Raw genomic sequence first — 24,153 nt, 5'->3', positions numbered from 1 at the left:
AGCAACTGACAAAGGATTAATCTCCAAAGTATATACATAGCTCATGCAGCTCAATATTAAAGAAACAAACAACCCAATCCAAAAATGGGCAGAAGACCTAAATAGACATTTCTCCAAAGAAGACATACAGATGGCCAAGAAGCACATGAAAAGCTGCTCAACATCACTAATTATTAGAGAAATGCAAATCAAAACTACAATGAGGTATCACCTCACACCAGTTAGAATGGGCATCATCAGAAAATCTACAAACAACAAATGCTGGAGAGAGTGTGGAGAAAAGGGAACCCTCTTGCACTGTTGGTGGGAATGTAAATTGATACAGCCACTATGAAGAACAGTATGGAGGTTCCTTAAAAAACTAAAAATAGAATTACCATATTATCCAGCAGTCCCACTACTGGGCATATACCCAGAGGAAACGATAATTCAAAAAGACACATGCACCCCAATGTTCATTGCAGCACTATTTACAATAGCCAGGTCATGGAAGCAACCTAAATGCCCATAGACAGATGAATGGATAAAGAAGATGTGGTACATATGTTCAATGGAATATTACTTGGCCACAAAAAGGAAAGAAATTGGGTCATTTGTTGAGACATGTCATACAGAGTGAAGTAAGTCAGAAAGAGCAAAACAAATATTGTATATTAACGCATATATGTGGAACCTAGAAAAATGGTACAGATGAACTGGTTTGCAGGGCAGAAATTGAGACACAGAAGTAGAGAACAAACGTATGGACACCAAGGTAGGAAAGTGGGTGGGGTGTGGTGGTGGTAGTGTGATGAATTGGGCGATTGGGATTGACATGTATACACTGATGTGTATAAAATTGATGACTAATAAGAACCTGCTGTATAAAATAAAAATAAAAAAGAACTCATACAAATTGGTAAGACAGTTTCCTAATATAAAATTAGACAAAGGACTTGAGTAGACAGATGAGAAGAGAAATGCAACTAGTCAATAAAAATATGAAAAAATAACCAAATAAATAATCAAATTCAAACCGACATTATATCACTTCTTATTAGATTGAGCATGAGAGGTTGCAGGCATTTTCACATACTGTTGTTAAAAAATTTGTACAATCTTAAGGGAAATTTGGCACTATGTAAATGTACCTATTAGTGATTTTAATTTTAGTGATTTATTATTATGAAATAATAGGACAAGTAAATAAAAATGAATGCTACAATGTTCATTGAATTTTTTTGTATTAGCAAATATAGTCCACAGATTATAAAATATTCAGTCAAGTAGTAGCCTTTCAAAATGATGATATAAACTTTATATCCTTTTTTTAATTAAAAAAACTTTTATTGAGATATACTTGACATATGGCATCATATTAGTTTCAGGTGTACAACACAATGATTTGATATTTCTATATACTGTGAAATAATCTCCATAATAAGTCGAGTTAACATTCATCATCACATATAGCTGCAATTCTTTTCTTGTGATGAGAACTTTTAAGATCTCTCTTACCAACTTTCAAATATAAAATACAGTATTATTGACTATAGTCCCCATGTTGTACATTTCAACCCAAGAATTTATTTATTTATAACCGGAGGTTTGTACCTTTTGGCCACCTTCACCCATTTTGTCCACCTCCACCCCTGAGGCTGGCAACCACCAATCTGTTCTCTGTATCTGAGTTCACTTTTTTTTTTTTAGATTCCACAAAAAAGTGAGATCATATGGTATTTGTCTTTCTCTGTCTGACATTTCACGTGGCATAATGCCCTCAGGGTCCACCATGTTGTCTCAAATGGCAAGATTTCCTTATTTTTTATGGTTGAATATTATTCTATTATCTCTATATATCACGTTTTCTTTATCCATTCATCCATTGATGAACTCTTACATTGCTTCCATGTCTTGGCTATTGTGAATAGTACTGCAGTGAACATGGAGGTGCATACATCTTTTCGAGTTAGTATTTTTGTTTCCTTCAGATAAATACCCAAAAGTGTAATTGCTGGATCATTTGGTAGTTTTATTTTAAATTTTTTTTAGGAAACTCCATAACGTTTTCCATAGTGGCTGCACCATTTTACATTCCCACCAACAGTGCACAAGGATTCCCTTTTCTCCACATTCTCACCAGCACTTACTTCTTGTCTTTTCGATAATAGCTATTCTAACAGGTGATATTTCATTGTGGTTTTGATTTGCATTTCCCTGATGACTAGTGATGTTGAGCACCTTTTCATGTGCCTTTTGGCCATCTGTATGTCTTCTTTTGAAAAATGTCTGTTCGTATCCTCTGCCCATTTTTTATTTGGAATGTTGGGCGTTTTGCTTTTTTTTTTTTTTTTTTTTTTTTTTTTATGGCTACATTGGGTCTTCATTGCTGTGCGCGGGCTTTCTCTAGTTGCGGTGAGTGGGGACCACTCCTCATTGCGGTGCTCAGGATTCTCAGTGTGGTGGCTTCTCTTGTTGCAGAGCACAGGCTCCAGGCATATGGGCTGAGTAGTTGTGGCTTGCAGGCTTCAGAGCTCAGACTCAGTAGTTGTGGCACACGGGCTTATTTGCTCCCTGGCATGTGGGACCCTCCCGGACCAGAGGTCAAACCTGTGTCCCCTGCATTGGCAGGTGGATTCTTAACCACTGCACCACCAGGGAAGCCCCATTTTTGCTATTGGGTTGTATGAGTTCTTTATGCATTTTGAATATTAACTTCTTATCAGATATTTGATTTGCAAATATTTTCTCACATTTGGTAGGTTGCCTTTTCATTTTGTCAGTTGTTTCTTCTGCTGTGTAGAAGCTTTCTAGTTCGATGTTGTCCCACTTGTTTATTTTTGCTTTTGTTATATTTGCTTTTGGTGTCAAATCCAAAAAATCATCGCCAAGACTGATGTCAAGGAGTTTACCCCACCTATGTTTTCTTTTAGGAATTTTGTGGTTTCAGATCTATGTTCAAATGTTTAATCCATTTTGAGGTAATTTTTGTTTATAGTATAAATAGTGGTCTCTTAACCACATTCATTACACCCACCACACAACTTGCAATAGATTTGGGAATAGCAATCCCTTTATGGAATTGCAGGAACTGTAATTATGCTTCCACCATAAAACAAAAGCATCTCTAGCCCACTTTCTACCACAAGGAACACCAATTTCTCTTATCCTTGTGCTAGTAATTATCGAAACTGTTGGCTTATTTGTCCAACCAATGGCCCTAGCTGTATGACTAATGACTAATATCACAGCTGGCCATCTATTAATTTATTTAATTGAAGGGGCAACCCTGGCCCTAATAAGCATTACGCTACCACAGCCTTCATTACATTTGCTATTCTCATTCTACTCACTATCCTTGAATTTGCAGCAGCCCTTATTCAAGCTTACGTATGCACCCTGTTAGTAAGCCTCTATTTACACAATGACACATAATGACCCACCAAACCCATGCATTCCATATAGTAAATCCCAGCCCCTGACCTCTTACAGGAGCCCTCTCAGCCCCTCACAGAGCATCTGGTCTAGTGATATGATTCCATTTAAACTCAACATTTTTTTTTTTTTTTTTTTTTTTTAAAGGACATTTTTGGTCACCTTTAACCTTTATTATTATTTTTTTTTAATTTTATTTATTTATTTATTTATTTTTGGCTGTGTTGGGTCTTCGTTTCTGTGCGAGGGCTTTCTCCAGACCACTGCGCCACCAGGGAAGCCCCTAAACTCAACATTTTTATTATCCTTGGGCTTATTAACCAACATCCTAACAATGTATCAATGATAACAAGACATCATCCAAAAAAGCTTCAATACTTGTATTTATCACATTCTAACTTCCCCAACTAAACACACAGAAAAATCAAGTCCTTACAAATGTGGATTTGACACTATAGGATCAGCATGCCTACCCTTTTTCATAAAATTTTTCGCAGTGTCCATTATTGTTCTCCTCTTTGACCTAGAAATGACCCTTCTGCCCCTACCCTCAGCGTCCCAAACAATCTAATAACAATACTCATTATAGCGCTACTCCCAATTTCACTGCTAGCAATAAGTTTAGCCTACAAGTGGACTCAAAAGGGGTTAGAGTGGACCAAATATGATAGTTGAAATTAAAGCAAATTATTTTGGCTTTTTAAATTATGATTAAATTCATAATTATCAAGTTCCTTTTGTCTACGTAAATATTATTCTAGCATTTACAGTTTCCCTTAGGCAGTATTAATATACCAATTTCACTTAATATCCTCCCTACTATTTCTGGAAGGAATAATATCATTATTCATTATGGCAACCCTAATAATCCTAAACATCCATTTCCCTCTAGCTAGCATAATACCCATCATCTTACCAGTTTTCACAGCCTGCAAAGCCGCACTAGGATTATCCCTGCTAGTAATAGTATCAAACAGCTATGATATTGATTATGTACAAGATCTCAACCTTCTCCAATTTTAAAAATTATTATGCCACCTATTATATTAATACCACTAACATGATTATTTAAAATATATAATTTGAATTAATACCACCACTTTCAGTTTACTAGTTTTATTAGCTTATTCCTTCTTAACCAACTTAATGACAACAGCCTTAACTTTTCATTAATCTTCTCTGATTCTCTATCAGCACTTTTACTTTGACATGACTCATCACTAATACTCATAGCCAGCCAATTCCTCCTATCTAAAGAATCACTAGCTCAAATCACTGCCCCTATATATCACTATATTATTTATGCTACAGATATTCCTAATTATAACTTTCACTGCCACAGGATTGATTTGATATTCTTATTCAAAAAAACACTAGTCCCAGCATTAATTACTATCTCTCGCTGAGGAAACCAAACAGAACTACTCACTGCAGAAATTTACTTTTTATTTTACGTACTAGAATGATCTCTTCCACTTCTAGTTGCTCTAGTATATATCCAAAATATTATAGGTTCACTAAACTTTTTAATAATCCAGTACTGGGCCCAAACAATATCTAACTCTTGATTCAATATTTTCATCCGATTAGCATGCATGATAGCTTTTACAGTAAAAAAGGCCCCTCTACAGATTACACCTCTGATGGCCAAAGGGGCATGTAGAATTCCCACTGCCAGATCTGTAGTTCTTGCAGCTGTACTACTCAAACTTGGTGGCTATGGTATACTACAAATCACAATAATCCTAAACCCCTTAAACTACATAGTGGATCCATCCCTTATATTATCCTTATGAGGAATAATTATAACCAGCTTAATCTGTTTGCACCAGACAGACTTAAAATCACTCATCAGATACTCCTCCTTTAACCACATGGCACTTGTCGTTGTAGCTATCCTCATCCAAACACCTTGAAGTTTTGTAGAGGCTACCACCCTAATAATTGCCCATGGCCTCACACCATTTTTACTGTTTTGATATTTGACATCTTTTCATGTGCTTGTGGACCATGTGTATGTCTCATCTGGAGAAGGGTCTATGCAAGTCCTTTGTCCATTTAAAAAATTGGCTTCTTTGTCTTTTTGTTGATGAGTTGTAAAAGTTCTTGATATATTCTGGATAACAGACTTTTACCAGATCTATTAAAATGTGCAAATATTTTCTTCCATTCTGTGGGCTGTCTTTCTTCCACTTTCTGGATAGTGTCTTTTGATGCACAAAAGTTTTTAATTTTTAGGAAATCCAATTTATCTATTTTTTTCTTTCATTGCCTGTGCCTTGGTGTCAGATCTAAGAAACCATTGCTAAATCCAAGGTCATGAAGATTTATCCCCATGTTTTCTTCTAGAGTTTATACAGTCATTCCTCGGTATCCATGAAGGAATGGTTCCAGGACTGCCCTGTGGATACCAAAATTCACAGATGGTCAAGTCCCTTATATAAAATAGCATAATATTTGCATATATCCTACACACATATTCCCATATACTTTAAATCATCTCAAGATTACTTATAGGGCTTCCCTGGTGGCGCAGTGGTTGAGAGTCCATCTGCAGATGCAGGGGAGACGGGTTCGTGCCCTGGTCTGGGAAGATCCCACATGCCGCGGAGCGGCTGGGCCCGTGAGCCATGGCCGCTGAGCCTGCGCGTCCGGAGCCTGTGCTCTGCAACGCGAGAGGCCACAACAGTGAGAGGCCCGCGTACCGAAAAAAAAAAAAAAAAAAAAAGATTACTTATAATACCTAATACAATGTAAATGCTATATAAATAGTTGTAAATATGTAAATACTATGTAAATAGTTACCAGCAAGGCAAATTCAAGTTTTTCATTTTGTAACCTTCTAGAATTATTTTTTGGAATATTTTTGATCCACAGTTGGTTGAATTTGTGGATGCAGAACCCACATATATGGAGGACTGACTAAGCCTTTTGTCTATTTTGAGTTAATTTTTGTATGTGGTATGAGGTAAGAGTCCAATTTCATCCCTCTGTACATAGATAGCCAGTTGCCTAGCACCATCTGTTGACGAGATCATTCTTTCCCCAATTTAATGTTTTCCGCCCTTGTCAAAAATCAATTGACTATAGATGGATGTGTTTATTTCTCAATTTTCCATTCAATTCCACTGATCTATATGTATATCTCTATGCCAGTATCACAATGTTTTATTTACTGTTGCTGTGTACTAACATGTGAAATTGGGAAGAGTGAGCCTCCAACTTTGATTTTTGAGATTGTTTTGGCTCTTTGAGGTCCCTTGAAATTTCGTATAAATGTTAGGATAAGCTTGTGTATTTCTTCCCAAAAGCCTTCAGGAATTTTCATAGGAATCACATTGAATCTGTAGATCGCATTATGTACTATTGCCATCTTAACAATATTAAGTCTTTCCATCACCATGGGATGTCTTCACATTATTTAGGTTTTCTTTCATTTCTTTCAGCCATGTTTTATGATTTTCAGTGTACAGTCTTGCACCTTGATTAAATCTATTCCTAAGTATTTTATTGGTGTTGACATTATTTAAAATGTCTTCTTAAATTTCTTTTGAGAATATTCATTGCTAGTACATACAAATAAACAGATTTTTGTGTATTGATATTTTGTCCTCTAACTTTGCTGATATTAGTTGACTAGCTCAAATAATTTTTCTGTTGATTCTTTGGAAACATATATGTAAGATGCTGTCATCTGTGTCTGTGAATAGACATGGTTTTACTTTCTCCTTTCATATGTGGATGCCTTTTATGTTTTTCTTCATTGCTCTGGGTAGAATTTCCAGTACAATATTGTAACAATGGTGAAAGCCAGCAACGTGGCCTTGTTCCTGAATTCAGGGATAAACCTTTCAGTCCTCAACATTGAGCATGAGATGATATTACATTGCTTGGTTCCATATATTAACAACCTGGAATTTCTGGTATAGAGACACTTGCTTTTGGTACATAATCTTTTCAATATGCTGTTGGTTTCATATTGCTATTATTTTGTGAAGGATTCTTACATCTATATTTAGAAGGAATGTTGATCTGTAGTTTTCTTTTTATAATGTCTTTGTATGATTTGATTAGATTGGGGTTGGTGTTAGTGGTTTAGAGCAGGGGTCCCCAACCCGCGGGCCACGGACTGCTACTGGTCTGCTGCCTGTTAGGAACCGGCTGCACAGCAGGAGGTGAGCGGCGGGTAAGCAAGCCAGGCTTCATCTGCCTCTTCCCATTGCTCCCCAATGCTTGCATTACCGCCTGAACCATCCCCCCCCGCCCCCCTCCCCCTTCCCGTCCGTGGAAAAATTGTCTTCCACGAAACTGGTCCCTGGTGCCAGAAAGGTTGGGGACAGCTGATTTAGCGGACTAAGGCTAGGGCTGGGGCTGGTATGGGAGCTGACCTGGGGCTGGGTTAAGGTTAGAGTTTATGGTTATAGTATATGGTCTATAATTTATGGTTTATATTTTAGTTATGGTTATAGTTAATGGTTATGGTTGATGGCTTAGGGATATGGTTTCTGGTTATGTATATTGTTTCTGGTTATAAATTATGGTTTGTGGTTCTGATTTCGGTTTCTGGTTATAATTTATGGATTATGGTTCTGGTTTCAATTTCTGGTTATGGTTAAGTTTATGGTTATGGTTTATGACTATAGCTATATGGTTATACGATATATGATTTTATGGCTTTTTGGTTAAGGTTAAGTTAGGGTTTATAGTACAGGTAAGGTTACAGGTATGAGCCAGGGGTTAGGTTTGGGGTTTGGGTTTGGGTCGAGGGCCTGGGTTAGGAGTTAGGGTTAGGGTTTTTCTTTGTAAATCTACCTAAAGCTTTGTCTATTTTGTTTATCTTTGAAAAAAAAAAGCTCTTAGTTTTAATGATCTTTTTATTGTCTTTTTAGTCTCTATTTCATTTATTTCTGCTCTGATCTTTATTTCCTTCCTTCTACTAATTTTGGGCTTCATTTGTTCTTTTTCTAGTTTCTTGAGGTGTAAAGTTAGGTAGTTTATAGATCTTTTTTGTTTCTTGATGTAGGCATTTATCGCTTTGAAATTCTGTCTTACAACCTCTTTTGCCTTATCCCATAAGTTTTGGTATATTTTATTTCCATTTTCATTTGTCTCGAGATATTTTTTTGATTTCTTTGACCTGTTGGTTGTCCAGTAGCATGTTGTTTAAGCCCCACATAGTTGTGAATTTTCTAGTTTTTTTCTTGTAATTGATTTCTGGTTTCATACCATTGTTGTCTGAAAAGATGCTTGATATGATTCCAGTTTTCTTAAATTTATTAAGATTTGTTCTGTGGCCTAACATATGATCTACCCTGGAGAATGTTCCATGTGCACTGGAGAAGGAAGGGTATTCTGTTGCTTTTGGATGAAATATTCTGTATATGTCTGTTAAGTCTATCTTGTCTAATGTGTCATTTAAGGCCAATGTTTTCTTATTGGTTTCTGTCTGGATGATCTATCCATTGATGAAAGTAGGGTGTTAAAGTCTCCTACTACTATTGTATTGCTTTCTGTTTCTCCCTTTATGTCTGTTTGCTATATGTATTAGGTGCTCCTATGTTGGGTGTGTGAATATTTACAAATGTTATATTCTTTTATTAGATTAACTCCTTTATCATTATGTAATGACCTTCTTTGTCTTGTATTACACTCTTTTTTTCTTAAAGTCTTTTTTTGCTGATAAAAGTATAGCTGCCACAGCTTTCTTTTGGTTTCTATTTGCATAGAATATCCCTTTTTTATCCTTTCACTTTCAGTCTGTGTGTGTCTTTATATTTAAAGTGAGTCTCTTACAGGCAGCACATTGCTGGTTCTTGTGTTTTTATCCATTCAGCCAGCCTATGTCTTTTGATTGGAGAATTTACCCCATGTACATTTAGGGTATTTATTGATAGGTGTATACTTACTGCCATTGTGGTCATTGTTTTCTGGGTGTTTTGTAATTTCTCTGTTCCTTTTTTCTTTTCTTGTTCTCTTTCTTTGCAATTTGATGATTTTCTGTACTGGTATGCTTAGATTCTTTTATCTTTGTCTTTTGTGTATTTACAATAGGTTTTTGCTTTGTGGTTACCACGAGACTTACATAAAACAACTTGTATTTATAACAATCTATTTTAAATGGATAAAAATTTAAGTTTGAATGTATTCTAAAGCTCTACACTTTTACCCCCCCTCCACGTTTTATGTTTTTGATGTCATAATTTACATATTTTTATCTTGTGTTATTCTCAACAAAGTATTGTAGTTATATTTATTTTTACTACTTTGTCTTTTAACATTCATACTAGCTTTATAAGTGATTAACCCACCATTTTTACAACATTATTCTGAATTTTACATATATTTTTCTTTATACTTTCATATGTTTTCCTGTTACTAATTAGCACCCTTTCATTTCAGTTTAAAGAAGTCCCTTTAACATTTTTTGTAAGGCTGGTCTAGTGGTGATGAACTCCTTTAGCTTTTGCTTGTCTGGAAAACTCTTTTTCTGTTCTTCAATTCTGTATGAAAACACTGACGGGTAGAGTATTCTTGCTTCAGTTTTTGTGTTTTTTTTTTTTTTTTTCTTTTAGCTCATTGAATACATTATGCCACTCCCTTCTGGCCTGCAAATTTTCTGCTGAAAAATATACTGGTAATCTTATGGGGGTTCCCTTGTATGTAACAAGTTGCTTTTCTCCTGCTGTTTTTAAGATTCTTCCTTGTCTTTAACTTTTGACGCTTTAATTATAAAATATCTTGGTGTGGGCTTCTTTGAATTTATCTTTTTTGGTACTCTCTGGGCTTCCTGGATCTGAATGTCTGTTTCCTTCCCCAGGTTGGGAAGTTTTCGTCCATTATTTCTTCAAATAAGTTTTCTGCCCCCTTGTCTCTCTCCTCTCCTTCTGGGACCCCCATAATGCAAATGTTGGTCTGCTTGATGTTGTTCCATAAATCTCTTAAGCTATCTTTCATTTTTCTTTTTGCTTGGGTGAGTTCTACTGCCTTGTCTGTGAGTTCTCGGATCGTTTTTTCCAGCTTTATCTAATCTGCTACTGAATTTCTCTATTGTACTTTTCAGTTCAGTTATCGTATTCTTTGGCTCTGTGACTTCTATTTGGTACTTTCTTATATTTTATCTTTGTTGAAATTCTCCGTATGTTCCTTTATTCTTCTCCTAGGCTCAGTTAGCATCTCTACGACCATTGTTCTGAGATCTTTATCAGGTAAATCACTCATCTGTTTCATTAACATCTTTTTCTGAGGTTTTATCTTGTTCTTTTGTTTGGAATATATTCGTCTGTTTCTTCACTTTTCTTGACTCTCTGTGTTGGTTAGATAAAACAGCCACCTCTCCCAGTGTTGAAGGAGTAGTCTAGTGTAGGAGATGGAATATATCCTTCAACACTGCCTTGGTTGTCTCTCAATTCTTTGTGATTGTCCAAGCACCTACTTTAATTTTAGTGGCTTCCAGTAGGTGAGGGTGTGCCAAGACTTGTCAGTATCCCAAAAGGAAGGAGCTCAGTCAGCATCTAGGTCCAGGCTGATTGGAAGCCAGACCTTCAAGCAACAAATTTTAAAGTATACAAGTATGCATCTTTCAGGGGAGGACTGGGAGATAGTCTTCTGGGATTTTCTGCTCCCTCTGAGCTGAGCCTTGAGGTGATAGCCAGTTAAGAACTACTTCTTTCTTTGCTACCATCCTGTTGAACTCATAAATACAAGCTCTGCTGGCCACCAGAACCAGGCAATCAAGGGCCAGGCCCTGGGCATCAGCCAGCAAAAGGGTACCAAATGTAAAAACCAGGGCACCAGACACATGTACAAGCTTCCCCTGGGAAACACTGGTGCTCAAGAGAGATAGTGCCTTCCTTCTGAGGTCTCTAGGGAGGATTACAGTGGGCCCTTAGATGTGTGTTCAGTTAGAAGCCTACCCCTCAAGCCACAGCTATGAAGATAAACTAATAGGCCTCTTTCACAGAAAGACTGAGCTCCTGGGTGTGTCGCCTCTCTGCTGTGCCCTGGGGGTGGTAGCCAGTTAAGAACTCTTTCTTCATTTGTTTCAGTCCCTGGGACCTGTGCATGTGAGCCCCACCGGCCACCAGAGACAGGTGAGCAAGAGGTGTCTGCTGGGTGATACAAGCTCCTTTTTGGGAGATCCTGGTGATCTGGACCAAAATAGAAGGAGAGCACAAAGATATGGTACCTGCTAGCCTCTTGTTTTTGTAGAGTAATTCAGTAGGCCCCCTAGCTGTGTGTTAAATAGTAGATGCCTGCCCCTCAGGCCTATGCTTTAAGATAATCAAATAAGCCTCTTTCACAAAAAGTCATGTTGCTTTTCAGTTGGCCACCTCTGCCCTGGGCCCTGGGGCAGGTGAGTCTGCACACAGAGGCCCTTTAAAAACTGCTTCTCAGTTTGCATAGCCTTCTGGGTCTGGTGGAAGCAAGCCCTCTTGACTTTCAAAGCTAGATGTTTTGGGGGCTAGTTTCTCAGGTGCAAGTCTTAAAAGTTGAGGCCTGATGTGGAGTTCAAACTCTTTGTTCCTCGGGGAGAAGCTCTTGGTTGTAACTTCCCTCCTGATTGTGATTTGCTATACAGGGGTGGGTTTATGGTGAGATTGTGGCTCAGCCTCTCCTACCTGCTTCAATATGGGCTTTTTCCCATTCACCCAATGTGTAGGAGTCACTCAGCTAGTTTTCGGGGTTTTTTCAGAGAAAATTGTTCCATATGCAGCTGTAGATTTAGTGTGTTTGTGGGAGGAGGTGGCTTTAGGATACTCCTACATTGCCATCTTGGACTAGAACGAATATACTTTTATATGGGAAAATACCTAAGATGCATTGTTAAGATATTTTTTCAAGATACAAAACTATATTTGCAATAGGGTTCTGTTTTTGTAAGGGAGAAAAATACTTATTTGTGAAATCGTAGAAAAAAATCTGGCAGCCTGCTTATCCAAACAGTGTCTATCTTGGCGTGGGTGGGGGGGGGCGGGGGGGCGTGGAGGAAGTGTGAGAAGGATGGGATGATGGTATACTATCAGTGATTTTTTTATTCTCTTTACACTTCTATATTGTTTGAATTTTCAATAAATAAGTACTGAACACACATTCCTTTCCTGGTTGAAAATGAAACAATATATTTCCTTTTATTTTTTTCTTTTTAAAAAGCGACAGTTCATGATAAGCCTCTATGACACTCCGCTTGCTATTCTGCCCTTGTGAAATTCCCTTCCTCCCGTCATCCTCATCCACTTATACCTAACATCTACTTGTCTTTTAAGACTTACCTTTGTTGACAAAAATTCGATTAACAATCAAGTTAAGAAGAAAAAATAGAATTTTATTTGAGCCAAACTAAAGTTCACCAAAGATACATAATCCAGGTAAGCGTGTACAAAGTGAGCAGTAAATCACCATGACCCCTTACAGAGTTGTGAAAGAATGCTAATCTAAGAAGTTACTTTGCTCACATCAGAAGAAAGGATAAAGACATTGATCTTTGTGTCAGGCATTCCCACCTTTGAGGATGTCTGGCTAATGTATAACGCAGATGCACATTGTACATTAGGGAGGGCCCAATACAGGCAGGGAATATGTTACGCTTAAATTTTCTTGTCCTGCTTTAAAATATAAATTTTATTTTATCACTTTCAATTTTACCTCCACAAAGTTCTCCCCTTATTTTCAGGCTAAATTAGATGTATCTCTACTATGCTCTTATCATTCTGTTTAATTATTAAAATTCTTAACTTAAACAGTAAGTTATGATCTCGAGGACGAGGATATCCTGATAGATTTCATATTTACAGTAAGCACAGGGCCTGGTACGTGATAGAGTTTTGATAAATGTTTATTGAATGAATGAAGGAATAGGCGACTGAATGGACGGTTAAGTGATTAAAAGTAGGCCCTAACTTGAGTCTGATTTGTTGTGAACAACCTGTGTAAGAACAGTCACTCGTATCAAAGAATTCAACCGGTACCCACATTAAAATTATCCTGTGTTTTTGAGACACTTAAGACTCTCAGTTGCAGTTGGGTGTGCTGGGAACCATTTTTGCCACGTTAGGGAATCTACAAGCTTGTCACTAGGGATTCTTGGGACCCTCTCCTCAGCAGTTGTGACCCCTGGAGTGATCTGGCTTAGTACAGGTGGTGATAGCAAGGCTTCACTTCCAACCCCACAGCGGCCTCAGGAGAAGTGTGCTTCTTGCAGTCCAGTTGGAACTCAGAATGTGAAGCAATATTTATGGGCAGTGGTGAGGTTTGTATTCCTTTATCGTCACGGCAATATAGAAACTATCATAACCCTAAATGTCACTCATAACACTGTTTTCTTGGTATGGTAAAATATGGTATACATTTTTTAAACTGGCATATAAATTCATGAAATTTAACTTGTACGTGTATGTGTACATGTGTTTGTGTGAGTGTATGTAAATTAGGGACTACCTGTAGGATCAGTAGGGAAATTTACTGTGTTTTGGCTTCAGAGGAAGAGATTTCTCTATTTTTAAAACTTTTTCTTTAGGATAAGCTGCTTATTTTTATAATTTTAGGTTGGCATATTGTAATATAATATTACATTTCTTGTATCTTTTTAATAAATTTGGAGGCTGATTGCAAGGCAAATATTAGTATAATAATGCAGGAATCTATGGCCCAAAATACTTTAATTATGCTTGATATGTGATGTGATTACAAATACCAAGTATTTAGTACTTTGTTAGTTTAAAAATTAAATCTCTTAGGTTTAGAAGAGGGTCCAAATTGTCTTCCTTTTTCATGGGTCTATTAAGAATTTTGCCACTAGAGGGCTCTTAATACCATATTTTAGTTCATTTAAATCTGTAATAATAATATTTACAATAATGTCAGTATTGGCTAATACTGTCTTTCCAATTAATATATCTTAGAAATTTTTTCGAAAAGTCTAATTTAAGTGTAGCAAAATAGGAGAAATGTTGCTTTTTAAAAATAATAATTATCTTCAGAAATATTTTGGTGATCTAAGGGGCATGCATGATATAATGGGCCTTTGAACTTTTTAAAGTTCAAGTTAAAAATAGTCTTTGTCGGGCTTCCCTGGTGGCGCAGTGGTTAAGAATCCGCCTGCCAATGCAGGGGACACGGGTTTGAACCCAGGTCCGGGAAGATCCTACATGCTTGCAGAGTAACTAAGCCCGTGTGCCACAACTGCTGAGCCTGCACTCTGAAGCCCATGAGCCACAACTACTGAGCCCGTGTGCCTAGAGCCCGTGCTCCACAACAAGAGAAGCCACTGCAACGAGGAGCCTGCCTACCACAAGGAAAGTAGCCCCAACTCCCTGCAACTAGAGAAAGCCCCGCACAGCAACGAAGACCCAATGCAGCCAAAAATAAACAAACAGATACCAGATTTAACATAAATATGAGTATATATGTATTATATATTTAATATAAATATGAGTATACATAATATATAAAACATATATGAAATATAAAATTTACTAAGTGCCTTTTATGAGGAATTTGACATGATTATGGATAAGTGTAACAGTTACCGTACGTTCTGATATGTGCAATGAGAGATATTAGGCATGGGAGTTAAGAGATCAAAATGAATTAAAAAAAAAAAAAAACCAGAACGAACAGACCGGAAGTCTTCTCTGATGAGGTAACCTTTGAGCTAAATCTTTTGATAGGCATGGAGGAGTTTAGATGGGAAGGAAAGGAAATTGTTCTGCTCAGAGGGAAAAGTGTGGAGGCATGAAATAAATAGCCTTAGAGATTCAGGGACTTCTTGGCATCATCATGGATAAATTAAAAATCTATGAGGATAACCCACGTGAAAAACCTAGCTTTAGCATTCATCAACCTTTAACTTCCTACAGACTTACTTCAGCCTGTTTCCCCGGTCATACTCTGGACCTTGTTCTTATTTCTTTACTCATTCAGCAAATATTTATTGAATGCCTAACTCTATATGCCAGGCACTATTCTGGCCCTCAAAGGCAGTGGTAAAGGACAGATGAGATTCCTGCTCTCTCAATTTACTTGCAAGTCAGGAGAAACCAACAATAAATAAGAAAAAACTGGAAAATAGCAGATACTAATAAATGCCATGCACAGAATTAATCAGGGTGGTAACTAGATTGGGTGTTTAGGGAGGGCTTGTATGATGAGTTATTATTTAAGCTGAAACCCAAATGACCAGAAAGAATCAGCTATGTAATTATTAGGGTAAAAATATTCTGATCTGAGAGTAAAATTACTGCAAAGGTCTTAAGACAGAAGTGAAGACCAGGAAGAAGGCCAGTGGACTGATGGACAGTGGGCAAGGAGGAGAGTGATATGTGCTGATGTCAGAGAGAAAAGCAGAAGCGAGGTGAAGCAGGGCTTCGTAGGCTAGAAGAAGAAGTTAAGAATTTCTTGTAAATGCAGTAGGAAGGCATTAGAGGGCTCTAAGTATGAGAATGGCATGATTTATCACCTTGAAAGGTTATTCTGGCCATTACGTAGATAAAGAATTGTGAGGGGCCAGAGTAGAAGCATGGTGTTGAGTTCAGGAGTACTAGAAAGGCATGAGAAGTCATGGTGGCTTGGACAAAGGTGGTAGTAAGAGACATGGAAAGCTGGATATGTTTGGGAGGTAAAATAAACAAATCCTGCGGAGTTTTGATTTGGGGAACTAAGAAGATGGTAGCGCAATTTACTGAGATGGACAGGTATGGGCTGAATTGGTTGAGAGTGACAGAAACCAGAGGATTTTGGTGGGGACATGGTAAGTTTGGAACGCACAAGTGGAAATGTCAAGTAGGCAAACGTGAACCTGGAGTTCTGAGGAAAGTCAGATCCAGCCACCGTGTGTGTGTAGACGGTGTCTTTCCAGGGCTGAGCAGCACAGTGTGTGTGGCCTGAAGAGCATCACTAGTATGGAATGAATGAGACTTCGGCCCACTCAGGGTAATCACTCTTATCCTTTATACAAAATGAAGCGTATGATGCTGAATTTTCAAAATTCATCTTCAGTTCCTTATCAAGAGCCAATTCCAACACTTTATTCTGAAGCTGTAGTTAAATTATCTTTTGATGATGAAAGAATTGGATTTCAGATCAATGAACTTCCTTTGTGTAGATATTCTCTTGACAGACAGTAAAATTCAAGACATTCTGTCAAATGTGTACAGTATTCAGTACTGACATTTTGCAGGTGTCCCATATCAAGACCACCTATTTCATTGATAATTACTGATATCAAGTCTCCCATGTTCTCTTCTAATATTTTCATGATTTTTGTGGCTTTTGATTGGTTTAGTTATGTTTTCACGTTTAAATCTTCTGTCCATCTGGAATTTGTTTTAGTGTAATATGGGGAGAATCTAAATTTATTTTATTTCAAATCTTGGCCAGCTGTCCCAAAACACTTACCATATAAACCTAGGTTTTTTTCTATTGATCTGAAATGCCATATGCTAAATTCCCAAGTGGATCCTGAGATCTATTTCTGGAATTTCTAGTCTGTTTCCATGATCTTACTCATGACCCAGGTTATGTTTTTATATCAAATTCAAATTACATATATATTAAAAGAATTTCCACACTACAATAACTGCACATTAATCAAGTTACAATGAAAAATTGCATGTGTTCTGTGAAGTTCTTCCCTGTTATAAGCCAGTTCCTCTACCTGTTGAACCAAGGTGTCATTGAAAAGTTATACTTTAACTACCTGCTCTGCTTCATATTCTGTCAACATTTCCAGGCAGACAGTTTTAAGAAATGTTATTTTTTAGATAGATTCATTATAAATCTATAAATTTAGTGCAATTCAAATAAAAGTTCCAGTTGGTAACTGTTGAGACTTGACAAAACACTATTAAAGTTTAGCTAGAAGAAAAAAAATACATGGAAAATTTTCTGAAACAATTATGATGAAAGAGGACTGTTCATTAGCAGATATAAACATGATATTAATATGAAGAAAGAAGTTTTTTTTTTCAGTTTCATTGCCAACAAACACAAGGAGTTTTAGAATGTATAAAACTATGAAGGCTTATAGTATCAATAAATGTGGTTTGGAGTTTAATTATTGTGCAGGAGTATGTTCTAGCTGCAACGACAGGAAAACATTCTAGAATAGTTATTAAGATTAAGGAACTTGCATCAGAATGTAAATTGACCCATTGCTTCCTTCCTCCAGAAGTCTAACTTCGAAAAGAGTCAATTGAACTAAAGAATAACATAGAATTATAAAAATTGTGAATTATATAAAGGCAATGTGTTGACTTAAATACAAGATTATTCTCTTATGTGATAATACGGACACTGATAAATTCCTGTTGTTGCGTACTGAAGTACTGTGGTTATTAAGGGGAACGTTCTGTTGAGAAAGTCTAAATTCTTGGACTCCCTGCAAGGTAGAAAACCAGTTTGATCTACATGCTGAAGAATTCTCAACTTTTTGAAGATGTGAATTGGAAAGGCTGATTCACTTGTTGGTTTGATATCTTTGATATTATTGTTGGAGAAAATCCTTCCTGTAAGAAAGAAATGCAACTGGCTTTTTAATGGTAGATAATATCAAAGGCTACCTAGATGTTCCATGGGCACCTCAAATCCAACATATCCACAATCAAATTCACTACTTTTTTTCCCCATACCTAGTCTTCCTTTTCTTTTCTTGGTTATTGTTACCACCATCCATCTTATTACCTAAGCCAAGCATCTGTAAATCAGTCTTTGCCTGTCCCTTGCCTTACTTCTATATCCAGTTGCCATCCGAGTTATGTTGATTTACTTCCTTATCCTCTCTCACATATGGTCCTTCTAATGGTCCTGATTGCTTCTATCTTGAGTTAGGCCCTGATCCTCTTACCTTGGACTCCTTACTCTTTACAAAGCAATACATTCATCAGGTGGGCACCAGAATACTCTTTCCAAATGCAAATTTCTTCATGTTACTTTCCTAGTAAAAATCTTTTGGGGGCTCTCTTTTACCCACAGAGGAAATTCTAGTCTTTAGAGTGGCATCCAAAGCTCTCCACAGGCTGGCCTGCCTCTCTCCAGCTTCACATCTTTACACCCTCCTAGCCTGTCTCATTCCAACCATGCCTGACTACCCAGGGGTGCTTTGTAACCCTCTGTTTTGCTTTATACCTTTCTGCCTTCACTCATACTTAAAATTCCCTCCCACCATTTTGGGGAATACCTAATTATCTTCCAAGATTCAGTTCAAACTTTACCACCTTTGGGTAGCGTTTCCTATTTTCACCACCCACAGACTATTTTTCCCACAGAATTAACTGTTCTTCCTTCTATTCTATTGTGGACCCCTTACTACACTACAGCACCCACGAATGGTATTATGCCTATTTGTTTACCTGCTTCCCTAATAGACTGGCAGCTCCTTAAGTCAGGGACCTTGTCTTTTCTTTCCTTTTACTTCTAGCATCTAGGGATGCCTGTACAATTTAGGCACGCAGTAAAAATGCTTTGAATGAATGAGTTAATAAGTGAGAAGTGTCAGAGGCCTGATGGAAAGAGTTGGCAGAGGATGCATAGTGTTAAAACTGGTCAAGAGGAAGATACAGGGCAATATCGTGATGCGAGTAGGGGAAAAGATAATTTACTAAGGGGGACTTGGCTTTGTATGGTGGATGAGGGTGAGAGGCATAGTGAGATGAACTGGCATTAAGCTTCTGACTAGAATTCTGGTATAAGGTTATTTTATTGCTGTAGAAAAGTACAGGTGGTATTTGAGATCAAATGAAGTTTGCTGGATGTGATCCAGTTTGTAAACATTAGCACACACATACCAAATTTTCATAATACTGCATTTGTCTAGTACTTTACAGCATACAAAATTCTTTACTTTTATTATTTTATTTGACCCTTAGACCAGTTATCTCCCTAAGCTTCAGTTCCCCTTTTTGTAAAATGAAAATCATAGCTATCTCTTAGGATTGTTTACAAGAGGTATCATATGTCTGGCACACAGTTACATACCAAATGGGTTGTTAGATCAGGCATTTGAGGCCCATAATGGTTAAATGACTTGCTCAAGGTCACAAAGGTAAGTTAGTGGCAGATTTAAATATAAATTCCTATGTCCTCTTTTTGTAGTATTCTTTTTACTACACCAGGATGTAATGATATCGTCTACATTACTTGGTACACAGCATCTTTAATTCCCCTCAGAGGCTTACCCAAAAGCAGGCTTTGGAATTAGTCTGTCAGAGAGTTTATTGCCAAAATCAAGCAAAATCTAAAACTTGGCTAAAACCAAAATGCAAATACAAATATTTTTATAGCTTGCATTGCTTCCTAATCTCTCTGTTTTACGCTTAGGGGTTTTCAGCAAAGAATCTGAGCAGGCTAGCTCCTGCCCTTGTGAGGTTCTGTGGAGATGTGCTCTCATTTAAATTAATTTTTTAAATATTGTTTTTGAATCCAGTTTTAGGCCAGAGCAAGTGTCCATCTGAGGCCCTGGAATTAAGGTAGCAGAAATCTAGTGGGAACTGGAACAGGAAGAGAGTGAATCTGGGCTGCAGCAGACACTGACGATCACACCCATCTGTCCTTGTGTTCTCTGTAGAGTTCTGTCCAGGAAGAACCTGAAGCCACAAAATATGAACTGGAGATGAAATTATTAAGTGAAACAGTTTCAGCAGGTATTCCTCTAAATTACATTTTTAGAGTTTAATTTTATTGGGATTTTTCTGCTTACAAAAGAAATGCAGGGACCTTGTAAAAAAAAAAAAAACTCAGATGTTGCAGAAGTATAAAGTGAAAATTCTTCCTCATCCCTCTTCTGATATAACCAATGTTAACAACTTTTTTAAATTTGTGCAATCTCTCTCTCTCTGTCTCTGTTTCTCTCTCTTTTGGTTTTAAATAAAACCATGGGATCATATCATACAGATGTTTTTGTTGAAAATTACTTTTTTTCACCTAACAATATTTGTCATTGTACATACATACATAGAACACAATATATATTCTGCTTAAATGAATAATATTCAACAAGATTCTAAGTCAGAGCACATTGGTAACCTTACTTTTTAAAGTATCTGTATAATGTCATCCAATAATGGGACATTATTTAAATCCTTATTATTAGCCAATAAGGTTATTTCTTTTTGTATTATTATTACAAGCAGTGTTGCATTGAACATTCTCAAGCACACGTACATGATCAGAAATTTTTCAGCACTTCTGTATTCAGTCTTATCCTGGCAAATAGCAACTGGATATAGTTTTAAAATGTCAAAATGATAGTGATGTCTAATTTGAAAATCTTTTAGTTTGAGATTTATATACATGTTTTCCACTAACTTTATCATTATGCTTCTTTCCCAGTTACTTCTAAGGAATATACTTTTTATATATTTCTTAGCATATTTTTTTATAACAGGCTTCTTGTCTACCTCACTTTTTCTAATACACTTTTGTGTCAGCAGTCAACTAGGTTTATAGCTTTATAATTTTTCTATAATCCTTATGAGATAATTTTCCTGTTAGAAATATGATAATATATTCAATTCGTGAAACTCTGGCAATAATACCAAGGTTTCTACGTGGTGATCCCCAAATAATATGTATCATAAATAGTCTAAATTGGGACACAGTATTCTTTCTGACTTTCTTTTCAGGTAAATGGACTATTAATTAGATACATTTGAAAATTACTTAAGGTCTACATTTTATTGAATGTATACAAGGAAAAGGGGGCAATTGCTTAACTGGAATTTTCTCTGGATATTTCCACTTATTTTCAGTGCCTAATCTCTGTGGGTTAAATTCAGTGCCATCTCAGTGTGCTTCCTTTTATGGGAGAGGAAAATTGTAATGATAAATAATAAGACTAACAGTTCCTGAATTTTTACTGTGGGTCTGGCACCAGTTCTAAACTCCTTTCTTGTATTAAATCAGAGCTCCCCCAAATTGTAGAAGATAGATACTACTATTATATGCGTTTGTTGAGGAAGGAACTGAGACTAGAGATGTTAATTAACATATCTTGTATAAGGTCACACAGCTAGTCAAGGGTGGAACCTGTAAGGGTCTGATTTCCTCTTCTTATCTATTACACTCTATTGAAAGAATTTTGGTGAAAGGTGGGAATGATGGTATGTGACATCAGATATCCCCTGATTGTGCACTGAGATTTATGGGATCATAGAATTTCCCTGTAAAATGTCTGAACACAAAGATTATCCAGTCCAGTTTCTTCACTTTCAAACCTCCATCCCTGTTTTTCTATAAGCTAGGCCTATTTTTGTTGAAAAAAAAAAAATTAGCTTTCATTTCATATATGGGCCAAAATTTATTTTTTTAACATTTTACTTTCTTCTTTCAGATTTTTAGCTCCATAATGTCCAATTTAAAAAAATTAATTTGTCAGTTATTAAATTTTGTGTTAAACCACTTTTGATCTTTTATAATGAAGGTTAGCAGGATATGCCACCCCAAAATCTGTCACTTTGGCATAAGAATTATTTTGAGCTGAAAACAATTAAAAAGATGCAAGAAAAGGTCCTTACCCTCCTCCTGTTTGCCTAAAAGCAGGGCATAAACTTTCAAAGGTGTTTTTCCTCCCCTCTCTACCAGGAGGGACAAAGGTTAATTCCCAGAGACAAGTTTAGACCCTATCAGCCTGGAGAGGGTGCCAGAGGAATTTACATAACAGGCTTTATCTCTGCCCTTGGAAGCCTAAAACTGCTTTCCTTTGTCCTGTTATTTCTCCACAAATGTATTATTCTTTCTAGAAGATGCAATATAAGCCAGAGTTCTAAACCACCTCTTTGAGTTACTAATTTTTCCCAGGGTTATCTCCCATGTATACATGAGGTATACATGTTAATAAACTTCTGTTCATTTTTCTCTTGTTATATTACAGGAGTCTCGGCCAAGAACTCAGAAGGGTAGTGGGAAAATTATTTTTCCTCCCATACAATAAACCATATTTTTAAAGTTTTTATGTTAATAGTAACACATCCTTATCATATACGAATTCCTAAAACGTTAGTATATAAAATATAAATGGGGCCCTCCCCTGCACCCTAACATTATGCATGCCTATTCCCCTTTTCAAGCTTAGCTTTGTGAATAGTTTTGAATTAACCTTTGAAAATGTTTAGCAGTTAAATAAAAACTTAATTTACCAGTATTAGAATATTTTCATTTTCCCGCTAAGAAAATACAGAAATGTTATGATCTATTTAGAAACTGAACTAATCTGATGAATTTCAGCGCAGTTGTTGCTGTTAGAGAATGCCTCTGAAAAGCCATATTTCTCTGAAGAAAATGAGGTTGATTTATGCCAGTTCACAGCTCTGGGTGGAGTGCACCACTTGGATATTTGGGAGCTTCCTCCACAGTGTAAACCGAGGAAGGGCTGGATGATTGTGGAGGTAGGTTAATTCTTGAATCAAAATTTATGAATAAAATAATTTCTCATGCTTTCACTTCATCTCAAACGATCTAAACATCTAATGAATTTAACCCTATTAAGCAAGCACAAAGGAAACATAATTTTAAACTGTCTTGAATGTATAAATTTGAATCAGATACTAAAGGAGTGGAATCTGAAGTAATATGGATTTTAAAACTAGAATTCATACATGTTAACTTAATTGTAAACCTATAGCACTATGATTATATTGTGCCAATTTGGCCTTAATAATGACAGTCTATTTCAGAGGCTGGCAAGCTTTTTCTGTAAAGGACCAGATGGTAAATATTTTCAGCTCTGTGGGCCATACCAGCTCTGTCGCAACTCCTCAACTCTGCCACTGTAACATTAAAACAGTCATATGTAAATGAACGGGCATCGCTGTGTCCCAGTTAAACTTTATTTACAAAATCTGGTGGTGGGCTGGATTTCTCAGGGACCGTAGTTGGTAGACTCTGGTCTAAATCAGTGGTTCCCAGCATGTGGTCCCTTGACCAGAAGCATCAGCGTCATTTGGCATCATCTGGGAATTTGCTAGAAATGCAAATTCACGGGCCCCACCTCAGTCCTACTGAATCAGAAACTCTGGAGGTGAGACTCAGCAGTCTGTGTTTTAGCAAAACACATTCCGAACTTTGAGAACCACTGGTCTGGATCTTTGATATACAAAGTGTGGTCTCTGAACCTGAAGCATCAGCATCACCTGGGAACTTGTTAGAAATGCATAATTTGGGGTTTCACCTCAGGTCTACTTCATCTGCATTTTAACAGGACCCTAAGGTGATTCATATGCACATTAAAGTTTGAGAAGCACTGACCCAGGCAATGCCAATGCTGCTGATGTACAGAAAGCCCACATGAGTAGTAAGGATACTGATGGTAGCAGTTGTTCATCTTTCAAGGAGTTTCTCACTTCTGTTTCAATAAGCAGTAACACGCACTAGCATTGGCTTGGTTTAACTTTTGGTGGCCTACGTCCCAGATACACCCAGTTATGTTGTCATGGCCCCTTCCTCCTTCCTTTCTTGCTCTCGTGCCCTTCTTTTCTTTCTCCCTCCTCCCTCCCGACCCCCGCCCATCCCCATCTCTCTGCTCTAACACATCATGTACATAGATTGTCAGGCACTTCTCACCCACAATCCTATCCATTAAGGATCTTCATGCATTCTTGAATTAGAGAGGTATCTCTCTCCTCAGTTTTTATTTTTTTTCCATTATCACCCTTCTAAGGAGTCTTTGTAGACATTTTTTTTCCTAACTGCCCCCGCTGCCAAAATATTAATACCACAGATATACTGTGTATCTGCTTATGTGCTATATGT

The 24,153-nt window shown here is 37.0% G+C and overlaps 1 protein-coding gene across 2 annotated transcripts in view; it reads left to right on the top strand.

Moving 5' to 3' along the window:
- Window positions 1–24,153, top strand: part of DNAI7 (dynein axonemal intermediate chain 7) — an 82,143-nt gene that overhangs the window by 48,457 nt on the left and 9,533 nt on the right. Inside the window, exons 11-13 of one of the 2 annotated variants that reach the window (XM_055085511.1) lie at window positions 11,460–11,504; window positions 19,973–20,048; window positions 22,630–22,790. In XM_055085511.1, coding sequence (XP_054941486.1) covers window positions 11,460–11,504; window positions 19,973–20,048; window positions 22,630–22,790 — 282 coding nt within the window. The remainder of the gene's footprint in view (window positions 1–11,459; window positions 11,505–19,972; window positions 20,049–22,629; window positions 22,791–24,153) is intronic. The other variant, XM_007101355.2, reaches the window with a different exon arrangement.

Source organism: Physeter macrocephalus, chromosome 6, assembly GCF_002837175.3.
Source record: "Physeter macrocephalus isolate SW-GA chromosome 6, ASM283717v5, whole genome shotgun sequence".
NCBI lineage: Eukaryota > Metazoa > Chordata > Mammalia > Artiodactyla > Physeteridae > Physeter > Physeter macrocephalus.
This window is presented reverse-complemented; position numbering and strand designations above follow the sequence as displayed.